The sequence below is a fragment of the Nilaparvata lugens genome, chromosome 7 (assembly GCF_014356525.2).
Source record: "Nilaparvata lugens isolate BPH chromosome 7, ASM1435652v1, whole genome shotgun sequence".
NCBI classification, from domain to species: Eukaryota; Metazoa; Arthropoda; class Insecta; order Hemiptera; family Delphacidae; genus Nilaparvata; species Nilaparvata lugens.
The window spans coordinates 6,209,073-6,229,149 of NC_052510.1; the positions used below are offsets into that span (position 1 = coordinate 6,209,073).

Sequence of the window (20,077 nt, forward strand, 5' to 3'; positions counted from 1 at the left end):
ATTCAGAATTTTAAGTGAATCACTCCAGTAGTTGAGACGTGATGATGCGTCATTCGTGAATTTTCTTTCCCGTACGTGCATAAGACATTTCTTCCTTTTATTACATTATAATCATTTTTTAAATTATTAAACCCTCAATTTCCTCTGCTGCTCTTAGGATTGAAGACATTCTGAGTTGGTGAAAGAAAAAAAACGGAAATGTTGATGAATGAAAAATTAACAACAATTGACAATAATGATGAAACAATAAAATGGAAGAGTCAACCCAAACATATCCAGGTGAGCAATTCTAATACCAAACTGACAATATCCCAATTTATAGTAGGCCTAAGTCTCACTTCAAACAGCCAGCATAGATTGAATTGAAAGCATAAATTTTATCAATAAGGAACGTGTTATCGGGTGGGCACATTATACAGTAGGTCCCGGTTGAAGTATGTGACAGGCCCATTGACGGTTTAATTTATATATTCAAGCAAGATGGAACTTCCGTCAGGCTTCCCACCAATAAAATCCGTACAAATATACTATTATTTTTTTATTAGGTTAGCAAAAACAATACAATGATCGGAAAAGGAAAAACAGGCTATTGACCAAAACTTTCTCAATTTCCTAATTTAGTTTTAAATTGTCCAAATATTATACATAGATTTAATATTATTATCAATAAGGAAAACTGACCATTTGAAGTGAGCCTGGATTTTTATCAATAATACATTGTTCTTGAAAAAATACTTCATAAATACAGTTTTTTCAAAGTTTGTAATTTTATGAATATTTGTAATTGATTTAATTCAATTAGAATTATTTTTCAATTTAAAAATGATTTTTGTTTGTTTTGAATTGAGTGTGTAACTGAAGAATGTTGAAGTGACACATAACCTTGATACATTTGGACTGTTGTATAAATTAGAATTGGAACCGTTTTGGGCTTATAAGCCTGTAGTACTTCCCTATAAGTTGTATAATTCTGAATGATTAAATAAAGTAGCCGTCAGGCTCGCTTCGCTCGACATATCCGTCTAGCCAGGGGGCCCCTGGACCCCCGACTGGATCTTCCAAAAATGAGATCAGCGTTAATTTTGGGCGTAACTTTGGCGTTATTTCCAATTACTTCTAACACAACATTATTACACCCCAGCTGAGCTTCTGTAGTAAATTTGAACATTTCTGTTCATTTGTTCTCTATAAAGCTGAGAAAGCGCAAAAAAACGCTGGAAAACGCAGATTTTTGGCGTATCTTTGGAACTTTTTCCAAATCCGTTCTTAGTGTGCCTCTAAAGGGCCAACTGAACATACTTACCAAATTTGAACTTTTTTGGTCCGGTAGATTTTTAGATCTGCGAGTGAGTGAGTGAGTCAGTCAGTCAGTCAGTGAGTGCCATTTCGCTTTTATATATAGATGAATAAATGAAGTCCCAATATTTCTGTTATAAATTTATTCATCAATGTACAAAGTGCTAATGTATTGCAATCAATATTATCAATACCGTATTACAATAATATTATTTTAGTCCACTATCTACGTTACAGGTAATTACAAAGGTACCTAGAATGCATATATTCCAGGTACCTACATTGGGTAATTATACCTAGGCTTTTAAGCTGGGTTTACACCAAAGTTATTAACAAAATGTTAATAACTTAATTCTTATAGATTCTATTAGATTGAACGGAACTTGACAAACACATATTATGTTCATCATGTGTGTATGATAAGTTATGTTCAATCTAATAGATTCTAAAAGGATTAAGTTATTAACACTGTGTTATTAACTTTGGTGTAAACGCAGCTTTAAACCTACATAATTATTGTAGCCTACAAGCCTGGATATTAATAATCAATTCTGAATGAATTAATATATAGAATAGTATAATTATTATCAAATTACACAATTTGGCTTTAGTGTACAAATAAATTATTTTTCACTTTTTTGTACATTTTATTGTTTGGAAGGGAACGGTATACAAATTCTTATAAATTCATCTATACTATTATATATAATAATTCCAATACACTGACTAGGTTGACTAGGTTTAATGCTCTCCTACCTAAATTATTATTAGCAATTTTTCAACAAGTTATTGTTATTAACGAATTAACAATATAAAATAATGTAAAACATAAACACTAACTTTGGTGGGTATTAAGTTGTTATAGACTACATTTGAAATGAAACGGATAATAAATAAATAACAATAGGTGTTAACAATTATAAAATTATTCAACTAAAACAGTACCGTAATAGTTATGTTAAATTTCAAACAAAATAGTAATGGTAAACAATAATAAATAGGCTTTCGATATTAATTGTATTAGAAATATTCTACCAAAACAATTTTAGGATTTGTTTGAACTACAGTATAAACCATGGTTTATATAGTTTACTGTAATTTGAACAAGATATATTTTTGCTTAAAAATATTTCAAATTATCAATCCTGGCGTTCATTATAATGAAAATGTTCAACTAAACAGTAAACTTTAAAAATATTATTCATGTGTAAATTCTGTGTGTCAAATTAATTCTATATTACTTTCGTAAAAAAGTAGAATTATTCTCAACCTATAAAATGGGTCCCTCTAAAAACGATGCAACTGACAAAATTTCACAACGTGACGCTCCTGTGTAAAAACGCTGGTAGAATGATTCGATTCTCCACCTAGCAGTGACGTCTGTGTTTTATAGTTCGAACTATATATGAATGAAATAGTGATTACCATAAACCACAGATGCCACCACTAGGCAGGGGACCATTCCAAGGTCCATAAATACAGGTCATGACACAGTCCCGTGATGCATTGCAAAATCGCCATTTTATGGGGTCCTAGTTCACCAATTTTCAAATTTATCAGCTGTTATCATTATAGATTGAACAACATGATGATTGTGTTATTTTGTTATATTGTTCAAGGGATATTGCTTGGCTTTGAATTGTAAAATAAATTGTTCCGACAGAATATAATAATATTTAGATTCCAACTAGGAACTGAATTGCTCATTTTTAGATTGAATTGATTGGGAACTTCAAACCGTTTTCGAGGTTAGCCTATATTTGTCCCAATGCCTTATGAATCAGAATCATAAGTTACAAGAATAAGAGCAATTTTTAATAATAAAAAATGAATTATTATTGAAATTTCATTATTATAAAATCGAAAACCTTAATTTACATATTATCTGAACCAGAATATTGTTTTTAAAAAGCACAATGCATGATTTTGTTATGAGCAGATTTAGAATTTCAAGTGTACCGCCATAAAGACCCCACATAATGGCCGCTCCATAAGAAACAAGAGTGTCATGACCTGTATTTATAGACCTTGGACCATTCCACCAACGTCTTAACACTGAGGTTTCACATTGTGGAATTTTTCAGTTGCAACGTTTTTAGAGGGACCTATTCCAATATTAGGTAGATCTAGGCTGACAATTTTGAACAAAATATATTTAGGAATATGATGTTCAAAGTATTTCAAATAAACGATATTATAGGTAGGCCTATTAACAGTGTGATAAATATATCACTAAAACATTTTAATTAGGTCTTCATAATTCTGAAAAAGATATCTGTTTGGGAGAATTCTGTTTAAATATTTAGAACAACATTATAAAGTAAATAACTGTTTGCGTTTACACCATAGTTATTAATGTTAATAACTTAATCCTTATAGATTCTATTAGATTGAACGGAACTTGACAAACACATATGTTCATCATGTATATGATAAGTTATGTTCAATCTACTAGAATCTATAAGGATTAAGTTATTAACATTTTGTTAATAACTTTGGTGTAAACGCAGCTTTAGGAACCAAATTACTGCATAACAAGCTTTATAAAACACATGAAAATGCTGCAATTTATACGAAATGTGGTTTTTTAATGACAAGATTCCCAGAATAGCTGACTTCTATCTTTCACTTACAAATTTCCAATATATTTATCGAACTTAAAAAAAATTATAGACAATTTAAAAATATCAAATCCCTTAATTTGAGGACCGTATTTATAAATTCCGGTTTTCCAATAGATCTAATCCTGTTAAAATCAATTATAGTTTAATATCTTCTATAATAAACATTGTTTTTATCAAATTCATATTAATATTTAAAACAATTATTTGATAATTATTAAACAAACTTTTTCAGTTCTTTTATTATATGTATCAATATTTTCTTTGGTCAATCAATCAATCTAAAATAGGAAATTTCAAATAAAAATACTTGAAATTTTCATGACCACTTATTAAAATGAACAGTTTCGATTAATTCCACACCCTCAGGCCCGGATTCACAAAAGCCGGTTAAATTATAATCGTGATAAATTTCAGGAGAATCAATACTAGGTCCGGTTACACAAAAGCTGATTAAATTTTAATCGTAATTAATTTCACGAAAACCAATCAGAGAAAGCTGTCATAAAAAGAAGGCTTCTCTGATTGGTTCTCGTGAAATTAATCACAAATTAAAATTTAATCTGGTTTTCTGCAACCTGTACTCACTGTACTAGTGTTTTACACATATTATGGTAATGTAACTAGTTTATTGTATTTGAATAAAAAAGTGGTTATGAAAATTCCTTTAAGTTTTCCATTCAATATGGATATCTTCCACAAAATATTATCTGCAATAACAGTAGTAATACAGAGAACTAGGCACCTCTCTTCAAGTTTTTAAATAAGTTTTTCTGTGTTTCTCAAAATTAAATGACACATCTATTACGTTAGGCCTACACTTTTTTGGGTAGAATCCTCCATTCTTCGTCAGGTTTTGGTGATTTCGAGTTAGAACATGAGTTTGTCGTTGATGTCAGATATAGAGCCACACAAAATAACTGTATCAAATTTTTGTGAGTGAAATTTTACTCTAAGAGTTACACGTTTTTGCTAATATCTGGGGTTTCAAACAACATGAGTTTGTCGTTCATATCAGATATAGAGCCACACAAAATAGCTGTATCACACTGTTTTTAGTGAAATTTTACACTCAGAATTAAACGTTTTTGCTGGGGTTTCAAACATACATTATTTGTCACACTGTTCTGAGTTAATTTCACACTCAGAATCACAGTTTTCTCTAATATCTGGAGGGTTCAAACGTACATTATTTGTTGTCAGAGATATTTGTTTCTCATTCTGGTGAGATCTCTCTCACTCATGGTGGGCACACGTGGTTTTTTCTCAGGAGTTATAGCCAGACCTGTTACCGACAGCTCCTGTACACTGGAACAGCTGTTCCACTTCACAGAAGTCCCGTTTATCCTGCAAAAATGTTCAACTGACATCACAAAACTGGAATATTTCAAACTAAAATCGATAAATCAATAACATATACCGAATGTACTAATCTCTGATAACAGTATTTATTCATAGTTGAGTGAGGGTCAAATTAAAGCGGAGCAGGAAAGTTAGAGGATATAGTTTAGATTACAGTTCTTCATTCGTGTACGTTACAATACATACTGACTTTTACCATAGAGAAACAATAACATAAGTAGATATCCCATGGTATAGGGCGTTTATGTCGCAACTTTTACTGATATCTCAAACCGATAGTTCATGTAGTTCTTTTCCGTGAAGCTGTGTGACACTGGTAGTCTCCCATATTGTGCCGTTCATACACTCTCACCCCAACAAAACAGTAAAAATCGACAATGTAAACAGTAATCGGCTTCAGATAACAGTAAAAGTTGCGACATAAATGCCCTATACCATGGGATATCTACTCACGCTATTGTTTCTCTATGCTTATACACTAATTTACATTAAATGACAGTATTGCTAATTAACCATTTTCATAGTAATTACTCTGTTGCATATCCATACCTTGGAGTAAAGATACTGTTTAATTTTGTCTCTTTTCATAATATTTATTTATTCACAATGCAAATGACACTAATGTAATAACATTGGAAGATATAAGGTTGTCCTTGATAAAATAATAAGGTTGTCCTTGTGCTATTTTTCTTCCAAATTTATAGGTGACAAAGTCCAAGATATAAGGGTAGAATTTCAAGTGTACAATTTTTATAAAATTTAAGTCCAAAATAAACATGAAAATTTCAAATTTAGATGGCTTATTATATCCTATTCGTCTTTCTCTGTCCATAATTTTTCACTTTTGAATTTGAAATTGAATTTTAAAAACACCTATAAATTGAAAATGCACTTATTATAAGTTGTGACGATCACTATATAAGTTGTGGGCCTGATGATGACTCACACCAGGTCGAAACGGTCGTCTCTAGTCAGACTAATAGTTAGTGCATTTTCATTTTACAAGTGTTTTTAAAATTCGAGTTTAATCTCACAGAGTATGAAAAATTAATGAGAATGAAAATTTAATGCAGTTTGGATAACGATAATATAATATTGTGATGTAACTACATAAATCGGCGGTGTTTCAACAAGTAATTGTCGATTATCCAGGAAGGATATAAAATAATATCCTTCCCATTAACACACGTTATAATGACAGTGGAGAAAGATAGGAGAACAATGTTGCCGATACAGTATCAACACAGTTTTGTGATACAGTATCACCACACATGAAACAGTATCAAATCAATATGATACAGTATCACCACACATGTTACAGTATCAAATCAATATGATGCAGTATCACCACACATGATACAGTATAAAATCAATAGAACAATATAAAAATCTTAAAGCACCCTTTATTTTAAAAAAACTATAAAATATTTCAACAACTCGTTTCGGTGATCACACCATCGCCGATAATGTCGACAACCTGACGATGGTGAAACTAGTTGTTGAAATATTTTAAAGTTTTTTTAAAATAAAGGGTGCTTTAAGATTTTTATATTGCTTTATTAATTTAAAAAGTAGCCTATGTGAATGAAGTGTTGGTATAGAATCAATATGATACAGTATCATCACACATGATAAAGTATCAGATCAATAAGATACAGTATCATCTCAACTTGATACACTACACTATGATTTGATACAGTTGCTATCTGCTTTGTGGAATCATAGACAAGGACAGCAACACCAATGTTAATCATATACTGCCATTATAATGTGGAGCTCACTATACATAGGTAGATGATACAAAGATGATAGAAAGATGATACAAAGATGATAGGCACATGATACAAAGATTATAGGCACATGATATAAAGATGATAGGCACATGATATAAAGATGAGATAGTCTCACTTACATGGCCTTCTGCGTTGGGCCATTGGCTAGGATCTGCTCAACCTTTGGCCAGACAAATGCGAAGTGCGACTCCTTGTCCCCCCCGGCCCCCTTGTGACCCCTGGAGCCCCTACCGCCCCCCCTTCCCGCACCACTCGTCTCACCGTCTTTCTGCAAAACACAGGCTACAGTCCTATTAATGGCGGTTGCAAGGTCTAGGTGTAATAGTGCTAGCTAACTTCAATTAAACTATCATTTGCGATAATACAGTGCAGCTTTTTGAAATTCCGACTAGAATTTTACAAATACATTAAATAAAATGATGAAACTGCACTAAAATTTGAAATAGGATTACGGTATCATAGATGATACACTGACTGATACTACTAAACAAACATCAAAACCATATAGTTACTGCATAGTCTACTACTGAATATAAAAACAATCTACATGAGTTTTATAAAATTCAATTTTCAACACTTTGAGGAGTGTTGGAAGAAATACGGTATATTTTATAAAACCTCATTTTAGATTTCATTAGATTTCATTGTAGATTATTTTTATAAATGTGTTGGGTATTTGAAAAAAGCTACTGCTTAGTAGTTATAACTCCTACTAAAAATGTTTTCTATTTCTAACAATAATATTCAATGATAAAATGAAAAATAGGTACTGTACTAAATAGATAGTAAAAATTCTACTGGATATAAACATTCCAAAAATGTGTATGTTTCACTACAAACAATCCAATGCTATTAATAATATACTAGCAAAATGATGTGTAAAGTAATATAATAACTATTCTTTATTATGTATGAATTTAGGGCTACTTATATTAATTATAAAATAGAACTATAGTACCGTTTTTGAAAGTAATAAAATAATGGATTATTTTATAGTTTTTTCAAGTTTGGAATTTTCTAATTAATTGTGATTGATTTAATTCAATTTAGAAGTATGTTTAGAATGTGTTTTGAATTGTAAATTGTCTGTGTAATTGAAGTATGTTAAGTGTCCTAGCTACATTTGGACTGGTGTATAAATTAGAATTGGAACCGTTTTGGGCGTAAGCCTGTGGTACTTTTCTGTAAGTTGTGTAATTCTGAATGATTAAAAGTAAAATCAAAATTAAAAATACAAAAAAGGGTACTGTAATTTTATCTTATTAATAGCTATTGTAGGATTGAATTATATATATATATATAATATATATATATATAATATATATATATATATATATATATATATATATATATAGCTTTGATCATAACTCCTTGAACTTGTGCCATGAATGTGAATTGTCTATAATAATTAATTAAATTTTTCAGTTGTTTTGTAATCTGTAACAATAAACTTAGACTTGTATGATGTTGAAGTAGCCGATTGATTGAAAACTACCAATTGCTGTAGGCTTATAGGTCTTTATATTCAGCTCTTCAACAATATTCTGAATAGAATTAGCTTGCCTAGTGAATAATTGCATGCTTGTCAGGCAATAAACGATCGACATTTTATTGTCTTTTTTCTTTAGGGCTACTTTAAGTATGAATAAAAATATAATCTCAGTACCCTTTTAAATATTATTTCGTCACGACGTCATGGTTCGGCTACTAATGCCATTTTATTTATAATAAACAATCGATTATTTGATTCCCATTTTCAGATTTTCTGAATCAACAACCTACTGATACTTCTTCAATCATTTTAAACAAGAACTACAGCCTGCAAATCCATGGAGCTTTTCGATTCTCCTACACAGACTTTAACTATAGAATCCAACTAGAATCTACCTTTACAATGTTCTCAGTCACCAACGAAACAGAAGGAACGAGGAAATGGTGAGTTTTCAATTTTGATTTTGAATTTAGTTCACCTTTGAGCTGGAGTAGCTAGTTGGTGCCGCTAGGTGTCTTCCACTCCCCACACCTGGGAACTCGCTTTTCAGCTCTTGTTGTTCCTCTGAAAAAGAACTGCGGTATTAGATTCAAGATAATTGATTCCAAAAAACATTAATAGTGTGGGCACCAGTATGAATTTTTTAATAATGGAAGGCTATTTCATAATCATTCATTAAATTGAATTGGTTAGTATTAGTTGAAAGAATAAAACGTTGATGTTGTCAATACCACTATATTTTTTGTTAAAAATCTATTTTTAGCCGTATTAACAACATTAATGTCTTAATTATTTCAATTATGGAGAAATACCACAATATCTCTAACCATACAAATCCTATCAGGCTCAACTCACACTTACGCGACTCAGGTCGAGAAGAGACTCGACTCTAGTGGAGAGCATGTGTTTCCAAATGGTGACAGTCGCGGAGACTAGAATAGACTGGTCTGAGTGTCACCATTTGGAAACACATGCTCTCCACTAGAGCACTACCTCCGTAAACAAAGCCGTAGTGCATTCGTGTGACGTCAGCACAAGTAGGGTTTCTACACCAATAAAAAAAATTAGAAATTGAAAGGGAAAAAAATTGGAAAGGGAAAAAATTATTTTATTCAAACTAATGTAAAGTACAAGACTTGCCATTTGAGAAATATTAATAACATCTATCACTTTTTGACAATAACTTCTTCAAGATGGCTTCCTCCTGCACGAAACACTCTTGAAATCTGTGTTAAGATTCCTGAACGATTGCTGGAACATTTCAGCTGGGATATTGTTAATTTCATTCTAAATTGTCTGTTATGATTGATTCAACCACAGTTATTGGTCAAGTTTTGAAAACGTTTGATTTGAGATAGCTCCACAAACAGAAAATCGCAGGAGGACAGATCATAGGACCAGGGAACGCAAATGTTGCAGCGACCAATGAGAAATCGTCAACACAGATTTCAAGATTGTATTCGTTCTGGAGGGAACCATCTTAAAGACGTAATTGTCAAAAAGTGATAAATGTTATTAATAATTCTCAAATGTCAAGTCTTGAACATCACATAAGTTTGAATAAAATAATTTTTGTCCTTCCAACTAATGTTTTATGACGTTTTTGGAAGTTCCCGTTATTCTGTGTCACTCTGTATAGATTATAATGAATTGAGCTGTAGGCCTACTGATATACTCATTCGTTCATTATCCTATTATATTAAGCGAGCAATTTCTGTATATATTCTTATATCTGGATAGATTAATATGGTTATTTATGTTCAACGGATCTCAAAAACGGCTCTAACGATTTTCACGAAATTTGGAACATAGTAGGTTTATGATATGAAAATTCGATTGCACTACTAGGTCTCATCCCTGGGAAAACTTGCTGAAGGACATGAAAAGGATAATTCATCCTTGGAAAAACAAAAAATGATAATTTCGTCGATAACAGAAGATGCGTGTGCCTGTGTGGGAGATCAGCTGTGTAATCAATTGCGTATCTCGCAAAAATCTAGAAATTTTAATTGACTCTATCAAAATAATCTGATTTGTTGACATGACATGGTATATATCATAATATCCAAAGTTAATCATTATTTCACAGTTTTAAGTGATTAGTTAGTGTTATTTTGTTATTCAATTTGGTTTGTAAACAATCTAAATTAGAACTTTTATGTTTTCAAATATTTGGACTGAAAATTTGACCTGAATTCAAGTGTATGGAACATTACATACTTTTTGGAATATTTATAGTGCATAAATCAAAATTCGGGAAATGAACAGTTTTGGGCTGTGCCTGTTAGTCCTTCCCCAATCATTTAAAAGAATTGAGTTCTGTTAATCAATAAATAAATAACGAGCGAAGCTCGGTGCCCCGACATTACTCTTTATTTGTTTACTATACAATATTAATGTAGGGATTTTGTTGGAGTTGCTACCTTGGTTGCTGTTGACACTGAGAGACCAACAGGGTTGAGGTTGGGGTTGGGGCGACCTGTCCTGCAAGGCGCGTCTCAGGCGTTTGTGCTTGCTTTCGGTCTGCAGCAGCAGTGAAGACGATGCAGCCGAGCGTGTTCGTTCGGTTACATGCGCATGCGTGCTCTGGTGTGGCGTCGCGCCGAACGACAGACGCATCTCGACGTCTGGTGGGGGTTGTTGGGGGGTCTCCACCGTTGCCCGTTACCGTTACTGTCCAGCACGTTGAACCTAGACGAAAATTGTAAATACATTTATAAAAATATTTTCCTTGGTGGAACCATAGAGTAAGAATACAAATATTAATAAAGACATATTAATAAAGACAATAAAAGGTACCTTTTATTAAAAACTTTAATAGTTATTTGTATATCCAGAGTGGAAAGTACTGTTTTTTCTTCCCTGAGGGAAAAGTTTGAAGCCCGAGGCGAAGCTGAGGGCAACAATTTTCCTGAGGGAGAAAAAACATTTTTCACTCGTGTTGCTCCTCTGAAAAAGAACTCTGGTATTAGCTTCAAGATTCCCAAAAAACATTAAAATTTGGGCACCAGTATGAATTTTAATAATGGAAGGCTATTTCATAATCATTCAATTTAATTGGGTAGTATTAATTGAAAGAATAAAACGTTGATGTTGTCAATACCACTATATTTTTTGTTAAAAATTGATTTTTAGCCGTATTAACAACATTAATGTCTTAATTATTTCAATTATGGAGAAATACCACAATATCTCTAACCATACAATCTTATCAGGCTCAACTCATACTTACGCGACTCAGGTCGAGAAGAGACTCGACTCTAGTGGAGAGCATGTGTTTCCAAATGGTGACACTCAGACCAGCCGATTCTAGTCTCCGCGACTGTCACTATTAAAAAACACATGCTCTCGACTAGAGTCGAGTCTCTTCTCGACCTGAGTCGCGTTAAGCCCTGCACACACACACACACACACACACACACACACACACACACACACACCACACACACACACACACACACACACATCGATTTTTGTTCGTACGATATTTTGCCGTTCTTATGAATTCTATCAGATTAAACGGAACTTGACAAACATCTATTGTTTGAAATCATTTGTTTAATCTAATAGAAATGACAGCAAAATATCGTACGAACAAAAATCGATGTGTGTGTGCAGGGCTTTAGTCACTACCTCCGTAAACAAAGCCGTAATGCATTCGTGTGACGTCAGCACAGGTAGGGCTCCTAAACCAATAAACATTCGTTGATTTCAGCTGATCTATATCAGCTTGTGTTTTTATGGGTGTGGAAGCCCTACCTGTGCTGACGTCACACCAATGCACTACGGCTTTGTTTAAGGAGGTAGTGCTTTAGTGTGAGTTAAGCATTATAGGTAGTATTAAACGTATATTGGATTCCAAAAATGTGGGCACTTTAATAATGGTATGTCATAATTCCAATTCAATTAAATTAGGTAGTATTAAACATATAGGCTATATTCTTATACTGTATCAAATCTTCTTATCCACAACAGATGGATGGTTTTTATTTCATTTTAATAATATTTTTCGCCTTTTTTGGCCACATAGGACCACTTGAGTCAATCAACTAAAAACGTCCTTGGTTCTGAAACTGTTTGGCTTTTTGATCAGCCCAATATTTCTTCATTCTCTCGGATCACGAAACACTCTTGAAATCTGTGTTGAGATTCCTGAACGATTGCTGCAACATTTCAGCTGGGATATTGTTAATTTAATTCTAAATTGTCTGTTATGATTCAACCACAGTTATTGGTCAAGTTGTGAAAACGTTTGATTTGAGATAGCTCCACAAACAGAAAATCGCAGGTGGACAGATCATGGGACCAGGAAACGCAGATGTTGCAGCGATCAATGAGGAATCGTCAACACAGATTTCAAGATTGTATTCGTTCTGGAGGAAGCCATCTTAAAGACGTAATTGTTAAAAAGTGATAAATGTTATTAATAATTCTCAAATGGCAAGTCTTGAACATCACATAAGTTTTAATAAAATAATTTTTGTCCTTCCAACTAATGTTTTATGACGTTTTTGGAAGTTCCCGTTATTCTGTGTCACTCTGTATAGATTATAATGAATTGAGCTGTAGGCCTACTGATATACTCATTCGTTCATTATCCTATTATATTAAGCGAGCAATTTCTGTATATATTCTTATATCTGGATAGATTAATATGGTTATTTATGTTCAACGGATCTCAAAAACGGCTCTTAACGATTTTCACGAAATTTGGAACATAGTAGGTTTATGATATAAAAATTCGATTGCACTAGGTCTCATCCCTGGGAAAACTCGCTGAAGGACATGAAAAGGATAATTCATCCTTGGAAAAACAGATTATCATTTCGTCGTCTGTCGATAACAGAAGATGCGAGTGCCTGTGTGGGAGATCAGCTGTGTAATCAATTAGCTTACCGTATCTCGCGAGAAATCTAGAAATTTTAATTCAAATTCAAATATTCTTTATTCCATACAAAATACAGATTACATTGTAATACAGAGCATATTTTACTGGAATACCCCTACAAGACTATTCGTCTGAGTGTAGAGGGTGGGTTCCTGTTACAGTGGGTAGCCAATAGTCTATTCATAATATTATATAGGTACTAGAATGTCCGACTTTGTTAACAAGAAGAAGGTAAGTATAAGATAGTTTGTATTATAATTGACTCTATCAAAATAATCTGATTTGTTGACATGACATGGTATATCATAATATCCAAAGTTAATCATTATTTCACAGTTCTAAGTGATTAGTTAGTGTTATTTTGTTATTCAATTTGGTTCGTAAACAATCTAAATTAGAACTTTTATGTTTTCAAATATTTGGACTGAAAATTTGACCTGAATTCAAGTGTATGGAACATAACCTACTTTTTGGAATATTTATAGTGTATAAATCAAAATACGGGGAAGAAACAGTTTTGGGCTGTGCCTGTTAGTCCTTCCTCAATCATTTTAAAGAATTGAGTTCTGTTAATCAATAAATAAATAACAAGCGAAGCTCGGTGCCCCGATATTACTATTTATTTGTTTACTATACAATATTAATGTAGGGATTTTGTTGGAGTTGCTACCTTGGTTGCTGTTGACACTGAGAGACCAACAGGGCTGGGGTTGGGGTTGGGGCGACCTGACCTGCAAGGCGCGTCTCAGGCGTTTGTGCTTGCTTTCGGTCTGCAGTAGCAGTGATGACGATGCGGCCGAGCGTGTTCGTTCGGTTACATGCGCATGCGTGCTCTTGTGTGGCGTCGCGCCGAACGACAGACGCATCTCGACGTCTGGTGGGGGCTGTTGCGGGTCTCCACCGTTGCCCGTTACCGTTACTGTCCAACACGTCGAACCTAGACGAAAATTATTGTAAATACATTTTTATAAAAATAATTTTTCTAGGAGGAACCATAGAGCCAGATTGTTTTAAACAATGTAGAAATATAATTAACATAATATTTAATCTTGACTATGAAAATTGATTATGAAATCATCGAAAAATATCATTTCTTGCTTGATAAAATATAATTGATTATTTTGAAAGAGAATTAACAGTTTATTTAACATAAATAAACCGGTATTAGTTACCCTCCATAGAAGGCATTGACAAGACAGAGGATCGGCAACGTTGTTCTCCTATCTTCCTCCACGGCCATTATAACGTGGACCTCACTATAGCGCATGCTCTTTAAAATCACTTCTTTTATATGGGCTACTTAATTTAAATTAATAAAAACTATATAAAAGCTTGTGGAACCCCTTTATTAAAAATTTAAAAATAACTTTTAAATACCTTTTTTGGTCATTTAAACTTGAAAATGACCAGTGGTCGAAACTAGTCGTTAAAATATTTTAAAGTTTTTAATAAAGGTTGCTTCAAGTTTTTATATTGTTTCTATTAATTTGAATTAAGTAACACGTTTGACAAATTTGTTTGAAACACGTTAAAACAAAACACATGTCCATCAAAAACAGTTGAAGAGTTAATGAGTTAACAGTCTAGTTAATGAGGTTTCATATAAGTGTCCTAAAACTTTACCAAGGGTTAAAAATTGATATGCTCCAAGTACTAAAACATTCATTTGATGTAAAAATGACAAAATAAGGTTTGTTTTATTGGAGTAAAGCTGTAAACAAGTAAAGCTGTGTAAGCTTTGAGTTTATTTTTGTTACATGTAAATAATTTTAAGTAAATTAATAAAATTATGTCCTCACTTGTTATCATGGCTAATACACAACAATGAATGACGACATGTGTGTACAAATATGTTCAAAACACTTGTCCTGTCTTTAGTTGGCCACCCTTAGACACTAGAAATTTTCCCCTTCTTGAAATGTATGGCTTAATGTAGGGCTACTTATTTATTCAGAAAATAGAGTTATTGTAGCCTTTTTTTGAAAAATACATTTTTCAAAACCTGAAGATGGTGTGGATCACTGAAACTAGTTGTTATAATTTGTTGACCGAGCGAAGTGAGGTCTAAGATTCAAGTCGACGGTTTTGCATTTCTCTTCATGTTTATATGTTTTTTTACGAATTTACGGCGAAACGCGGTAATTGATTTTCATGAAATTTGACAGTTTTGTTCCTTTTTAAATTGCGCGTCGACGTATATACAAGGTTTTTGGAAATTTTGCATTTCAAGGATAATATAAAAGGAAAAGGAGCCTCCTTCATACGCCAATATTAGAGTAAAAATCAGACTATAGAATAATTCATCATAAATCAGCTGTCGAGTGAATTATAAATTGCATGCATTGACGCATGCAATTCAATATCTCAATGTAACTTGATGAAAAAAAACAGCTGTTGTGTGGACGACTATTAATTGCATGCAGTGAGGCATGCAATTGATAACTTGAAGTAGCATTTCTCCCGACTCTTCTCTGCTTTCAACTGGGTAAACTTTTGATGATAGTAGCATAGCAAATTATTAGTATTGTCGATACAACAACCCAAACAGCCATTAGTCGTTTATACACCGATATCTCGCCGACACCGCCGATATCTCGCCGATATCTAGACAGGACAGAATTGACTCTGATGGACAGTATTAGAGGAGACTGTGGTTTACAACTGCGCGCGAGGTCTACTGTTCACAGAACTAATAGTATTTTTAATCTATTATTTTATTAATTTCAAAAAAGGGTACTATACTTCTATTCCACCACCTCATTCAATAACTCAATTGATTGAGTTAATGATTGATTGTTGGAATAATTTTGGGAAGATGAGATCCTTTTACCATTTTGAGAGCCAATGGCGTTGGCAGGCTGTAGCTGACAGGCGCTTTTCGTCTCGGTACGTTGGTACCTGTGCACCTGGGTGTGGTACCTGTTGCGCTGGTGCACCTGCCTCACAGGCCACCTGATGGATGGCAACACTGGGCTTTCCGACATCGAGTCACTTTCTGTGTCACAGCTGGCTGTTATCAGCGAGTCGCCGCTTGCTGTCAAAAAATATAAATTTTAGGGAAAAAGTTATTCAGAAGAAATATCGAAGAAACTGTAGTAAGGATCATTAGGCTAATATAATCATCACTGTAATTAATGAACAATTTTATATATTAATTTTAATTTCAACCTTCCGGTAGTCGCGCCCTACTCAATCACACGAGCAGTCGCCTGTTGTATTTTTACAACATCCAATTTTCCAAGTGTTATGTACTCTGTTTACTGTCAAAACATATTAATTAATCGTATAATAACTTTTTCCATCTTCTTAAATTATTTTTCGCCTATGAAAATTTGGATGATTACCATTTCATAGCCCAATAAGGTACATCAAGCGAAGCCATCAATTCTGTGTTATGGGTTCGTTTACAGTCCCTGTATACAGTCTTTCCCTATCTTATTCACAGTGCGACTCATGCACTGTCACGACTAAATGGCACCTAAAGACTGAACCATTGCTCGGTTGATACTGCAACTCAGTGGAGTGATGGAGGGAAAGTTTTGAAATGCATAGGTGACTCATTCACTGACACCACCCCATTCAATAGTTTTGTGCAGTAAAAACTGACACTGTTGTACTTTTTACAACTGCGCAACTGCCGGAAGGTTAATGTGAAACGATTTTTAATTTTTTAGTTCTGGATAGTTAATTTTATTTTATTTTCTTGTGATAAGTGTTTGATTTATTAACCTTTGATTTGTCACAATGTTAATTTTTGGCAATAAAGAATTGAATTGAATTTATATATATACAGGCTAGGTATGGTACTGTAATTTTGATTTGAAAGTTTAAAAATTTATGTAGAAATTAGAAGGTTACTGTGATTAGTGAGTAGCCACTTGCTGTGGAAAAGCACCACTTATTTTATCCAAATTCACCGCCGTAAAATGTTTTCAGTTGATAGTTTCAAGTAGTTCTGTCAAAATGTCAAGAGTTATGTTTATTTCCTCTTCTTAAAAGAAAATAAATAGATGTAGCCTACACTTTTCTGGTTTTCAGATGGAAATTACTGAGGTATTACAATTATTCAAATGCTAATGAATTAATTATTAATAAAAGAAAATCCAAATTAAATGCTGTAATTCACCCCGAAGACTTCTGCTACTGCAAATATTGACAACAGGGTAAACAGCTAGATGGAAATTCGATGAGCGCTACTATTCAAAAATTATTTGTCACCCCGGGAAAGCATTCCTGACCGGCAATTAGGAGGTACTGGGTTCGATTCCCAGGCTGACAAATAATTTTTGAATAGTTGCGCTCATCGAATTTCCACGTAGCTGTTTACCCTGTTGTCAATATTTGCAGTAGCAGAAGTCTTCGGGTGAATTACAGCATTTAATTCGGATTTTCGTTTAGTAATAATAATTTTTTGGTTTTATAAAATGGGTGTTGAGGGTTGGTATCGGTTGAGCATCAGTCACTCCTCTTTACTGCTTTACATATTTTTTATCTGCTTCTGTAATTATTATTCTTCTCTTACTCTCGGCATCTTCTTCTCTTCCTTCCCTCTCAACCTCTGCTAACTTTCTATCCATAATTCCCTCTTCTTCATCTTGATCTTGTTTTTCTTCTCTTGTTCTCTTCTTACTGCTCCTTTTCTCCCTCTTGCTTTTAAGGATCATAAACTTGAAATTTAAATGGATAAAAATTATAAATAGATTATTGAACTACATCTACATCAAATAATTGAAATGTATAATATTGAAATCTACTCACGTGAACGATTGTCCATCGTACTGAGAGGAAACTGTAGATACTCGACACGTGACTCTGTCTGGGTGGGCGACGAAGGGAAGAACTTGCCCTCTTTGTTGCCAGCACCTCCTCCACTCACACCCCCATTGGTCACAAACTGTCTAGTGGTCGAAGTTGATGTTCTCACCTTGGATGTGCGCTTCAGAATTGGTCGTTTAGCGTCGCCGCATTGAAGCAACGGTAGACTGCCGCCTGTATGCACACATTAGGATACATTTGATAGATTTAATAAATTTGATACATTCGATACATTGATACATTTGATAAATGTTATGCATTTTTGACCGAGAGAAGTGAGGTCTAAGATTCAAGTCGACGGTTTGGCATTTCTCTTAATGTTTAAATGTTTAAATATTTGAATGTTTAAATGTTTATATATTTATATGTTGCGCATTTACGGCGAAACGCGGTAATAGATTTTCATGAAATTTGACAGGTCTGTTCCTTTTTTAATTGCGCGTCGACGTATATACAAGGTTTTTGGAAATTTTGCATTTCAAGAATAATATAAAAGGAAAAAGGAGCCTCCTTTATACGCCAATATTGGAGTAAAAATCAAACTATATAATTCACTTCCTGAAGATCCTGAAATATGGAGAATGGAACTTTTAAAATTCATATGAAACGTTTCTTAGCAGCTAACCCTTTAAACAAGATTGAAGACTTTTATACATTAGCTAGGAATATTCGGTTATAAGTTGAAAATCAGGTGACATATTATCATAGGGTACTGATAGTGTAACTTACTGATGTAATATATTTTTATTTTGTATCATGTTGTATATATTTGACACTTGTATTGTATCTGATGACCTCAGATATTGCTGTAATAAAGATTCTATTCTATTCTATAATTAATTATTCATCATAAATCAGCTGACAAGTGATTACACAGATGTGTGGAGAAGCCAGTCTATTGTTGTATTTCCATAAGGTCTATAGTTTCAATCATGTACTTGTGGATGAGAATACTGTGTGAGGTCTACTGTTCACAGAAATACTAGTCTATGGATGTTGAATTTTATCAATAATCAAGTACGTGATAAAGAAAATATAGATGTACAGAAATTATTTATTTTAAAAATTTATTTTAAAAATAAAAGACGAAGTGAGAAAACGTGCAGAAAACATGTTATTTTCAACATGCTAGAAACATTCTTGTTTCAAAAGATAAGTGCATAGTAAAATCAAGAAAGTTTTTCAGAAATAATTGAAATTATAGTAGAGCTTGAAGTGAATACCTGTTTGCGAGTTGGCAGACCCCTGCGTGTAGGGGTCAGATGTTGTTGAAACGGTTGGACTGGCGATGTTGGGGAGTCGGTCCGACCGCGCGGATGGGGGCAGATGTAGGGGTGAGATAGATGTGGTCTGTGACACCGCGTGAGGAGGCACTGAGACCGAGAGGAACTGAGACGCTCCCTGCGGCTCCTGCTCCTCGGTGGCCTGGATTTGCATCGAGTAGTGTCGGATGTGGGGGGGTTCGTCAGGGTCCCCCTCTGCCCCCACCATAGTCACGTTTTTCCGCACTGTGCATTGGTCCGAGTCACCTAGGGGGTCTTCCGAACCCGAACCTGCAAACATTTACGATTATCTTTAAATATCCTAATAAAATTGTAAAATCAATAAATTGAAGTCACTGTGCATTTTGGTCACCAGGCTTCTCCCAAATTCAAATTTGGATTTTCAGTTTTGGAGTATCTTAATTGGAGAATCGAAAGAGTTTGAAGTCACTGTGCATTTTAGTCACCAGGGTTTTCCCAACCATGGTAGAGAGTTAAGGCACTACCTCCGTAAACAAAGCCATAGTACATTCGTGTGACTTCAGCAC

At 33.7% G+C, this 20,077-nt stretch overlaps 1 protein-coding gene across 1 annotated transcript in view; it reads right to left on the reverse strand.

The window, feature by feature from the left end:
- Window positions 1–1,430: 1,430 nt before the first annotated feature.
- The window catches only part of LOC111052746, a 33,523-nt gene continuing 14,876 nt past the window's right edge, over window positions 1,431–20,077 (reverse strand). Inside the window, 8 exon segments of the mRNA XM_039431834.1 lie at window positions 1,431–5,264; window positions 7,192–7,340; window positions 9,043–9,128; window positions 10,988–11,191; window positions 14,123–14,389; window positions 16,283–16,486; window positions 18,211–18,441; window positions 19,491–19,820. Coding sequence (XP_039287768.1) covers window positions 5,117–5,264; window positions 7,192–7,340; window positions 9,043–9,128; window positions 10,988–11,191; window positions 14,123–14,389; window positions 16,283–16,486; window positions 18,211–18,441; window positions 19,491–19,820 — 1,619 coding nt within the window. The 3' untranslated portion in view covers window positions 1,431–5,116.